A 1,920-nucleotide genomic window follows, 5' to 3' on the forward strand; every position below is an offset into this window, starting at 1 on the left:
AGCATGCTTCTTCATTTTCTCTTTACACCCTTTATTTTTATTTTATTTACTGATGAAGGACAAAATAAAAACTCAAGTTAATTTGCATGTTTGACTGGCTTAACAATTAAAATCAATGGACATAATTTCAATCATCTCCAATCAAGTTAGGCTCGAAATTGCAATGAAAACAGGAAAATCAGAAATTCATAGATTTTATTTATCTCTCTTAACATTGTTTCTCAATTTCAGCAATATTTGTGATCTGATTTTGAACAACAACAGACATGGACTCTTGTCGACGAAACATCAAATTCCTTGCAATGAACTCATCAACGGCACGCTGAAATTCTTCATCACTCAACTCATTCTCTCTGCAAAGCAAATTCTCCTCTCCTGACCCCAACTTCTCTGTCTCCGATCTCCGCAGCAGCTGCTTCTTTTCCTTCACATAATTCTTCCTCTCCATCTTCTCCGACTTTGTCCTCCGAAATTTCATGTTTTCGCAGTCAGAATCCAAGTCTGAATATATTTCCGCGTCAGGAGCGTGATCTTCATCCCCATTTTCACGCGTGCGAGTGGAAGTATTCTCTTCGGAGATGACGATATGTTTTTCTTGGAACACTACTTCCTCCTCTTTTGTTGTTGTCTCCATCTCTGTCGCTGTCGCTGTCGCGGCATGAGACAATAACAAATCAGGATTCTCTGAGAGAAATGGCTTTGGACAGTTGCGGTTGCTGTCAGTGTTTTTTACCAACTCCTCGTACAGTTGAGTATCAGCATTGTCTGCGCCGTGATTCTCGCCGGAGAATCTGCCGGATTTCGCTATCAAGGTAGCAATTATCCCGTTAGAAAGCAAGAAAACAAAGAGGGGGCTGGCTATTATGCCGGCTAGATGCCGGAGAAACTCCCCGGAAATCTTGACAGCAAATGGAAGCTTGTTAAAGATCCATGAGAAGAGGATTAAAGCAAGACAGAATTCCAGTAAACGAAACACTTTTCTTAGGGGTTGTAAGTTGTTGTATTTCAGCATTGCATTAACTTTCTCTGCTTTTACAGTATCAAAATTGTTGAAATCCATTTCTTGATCTTACAAAGAGAGTGAAAGATTGGACTAAAGAAGAAAGATTGAGCTAAAAATGGGTTCTCATGGAAAGGAAAATCTTTGTTCAAAAAGAGCGAGTGAGACACAGAAGAGTCTAAAAAGAGAGAGGATTTGTGATCCAGCGAGTGCTTACTTGAGTCTGAGAGAGAACTGAACCTTCCTTGGAGTGGACAGATGTTTTCCTTTTATATTTGCAAACAAGAGGAACAAAGTTACACACACACTGATTAGCCTTTCCAGAATTTTGTTTTTTTTTTTTTAATTAATGGGGATTTGTTTACACGAAGTGTTTAACAGTCCTAGTCAGAGGGTGACCTGATTTTCAGACAGGCGTGGATTATTGCTTCTTGAAGTGGGGCCCAATTGATATGCCACGTCGATTATTTTATATTTTTTCCCCTTTTCTTTCGGCATTGAGTCTGTCTTTTTGCTCAATTTGATAGCCTTTAGATCTTATGGTTGCTAGACTGAAGTTACTGGTAGCCGTGGGATGCTAGAAATTTTCAATTCTAAATAGTTATTTGGCTATTCTTGTTGCCTGCCCCGTGAATCTGGTCAAAAATCAATTCTAGCATACTAAAAAAAAAAAGCATGCAGGCATCGTTATATTTTTGCAGGCAATGGAAAATCTAAAATGCAAATCGAAAACTTGATTCATGTATTCAATAAAATTAATTAATTATTATATACATTAATAAATAAATAAATTATTATTAATAATAAATAAAAACTTGAAGCTTGACATCATAATTCCGAACACCCTATACAAAAACAAATCAAAATAATATTTTAGGTTTAAATTCAAAACATCATGCAAAATTAAAAAAAAAAACATT

General features: G+C 36.7%; 1 protein-coding gene across 1 annotated transcript; it reads right to left on the minus strand.

Moving 5' to 3' along the window:
- Positions 1-208: 208 nt before the first annotated feature.
- LOC18101220 (uncharacterized) lies at positions 209-1,060 on the minus strand. Its single transcript, XM_006380708.2, has one exon. The coding sequence runs from the start codon at positions 1,058-1,060 to the stop codon at positions 209-211; it is 852 nt and encodes a 283-aa protein (XP_006380770.1).
- Between the last annotated feature and the right edge of the window lie 860 nt (positions 1,061-1,920).

Source organism: Populus trichocarpa, chromosome 7, assembly GCF_000002775.5.
Source record: "Populus trichocarpa isolate Nisqually-1 chromosome 7, P.trichocarpa_v4.1, whole genome shotgun sequence".
Classification (NCBI taxonomy): Eukaryota; Viridiplantae; Streptophyta; class Magnoliopsida; order Malpighiales; family Salicaceae; genus Populus; species Populus trichocarpa.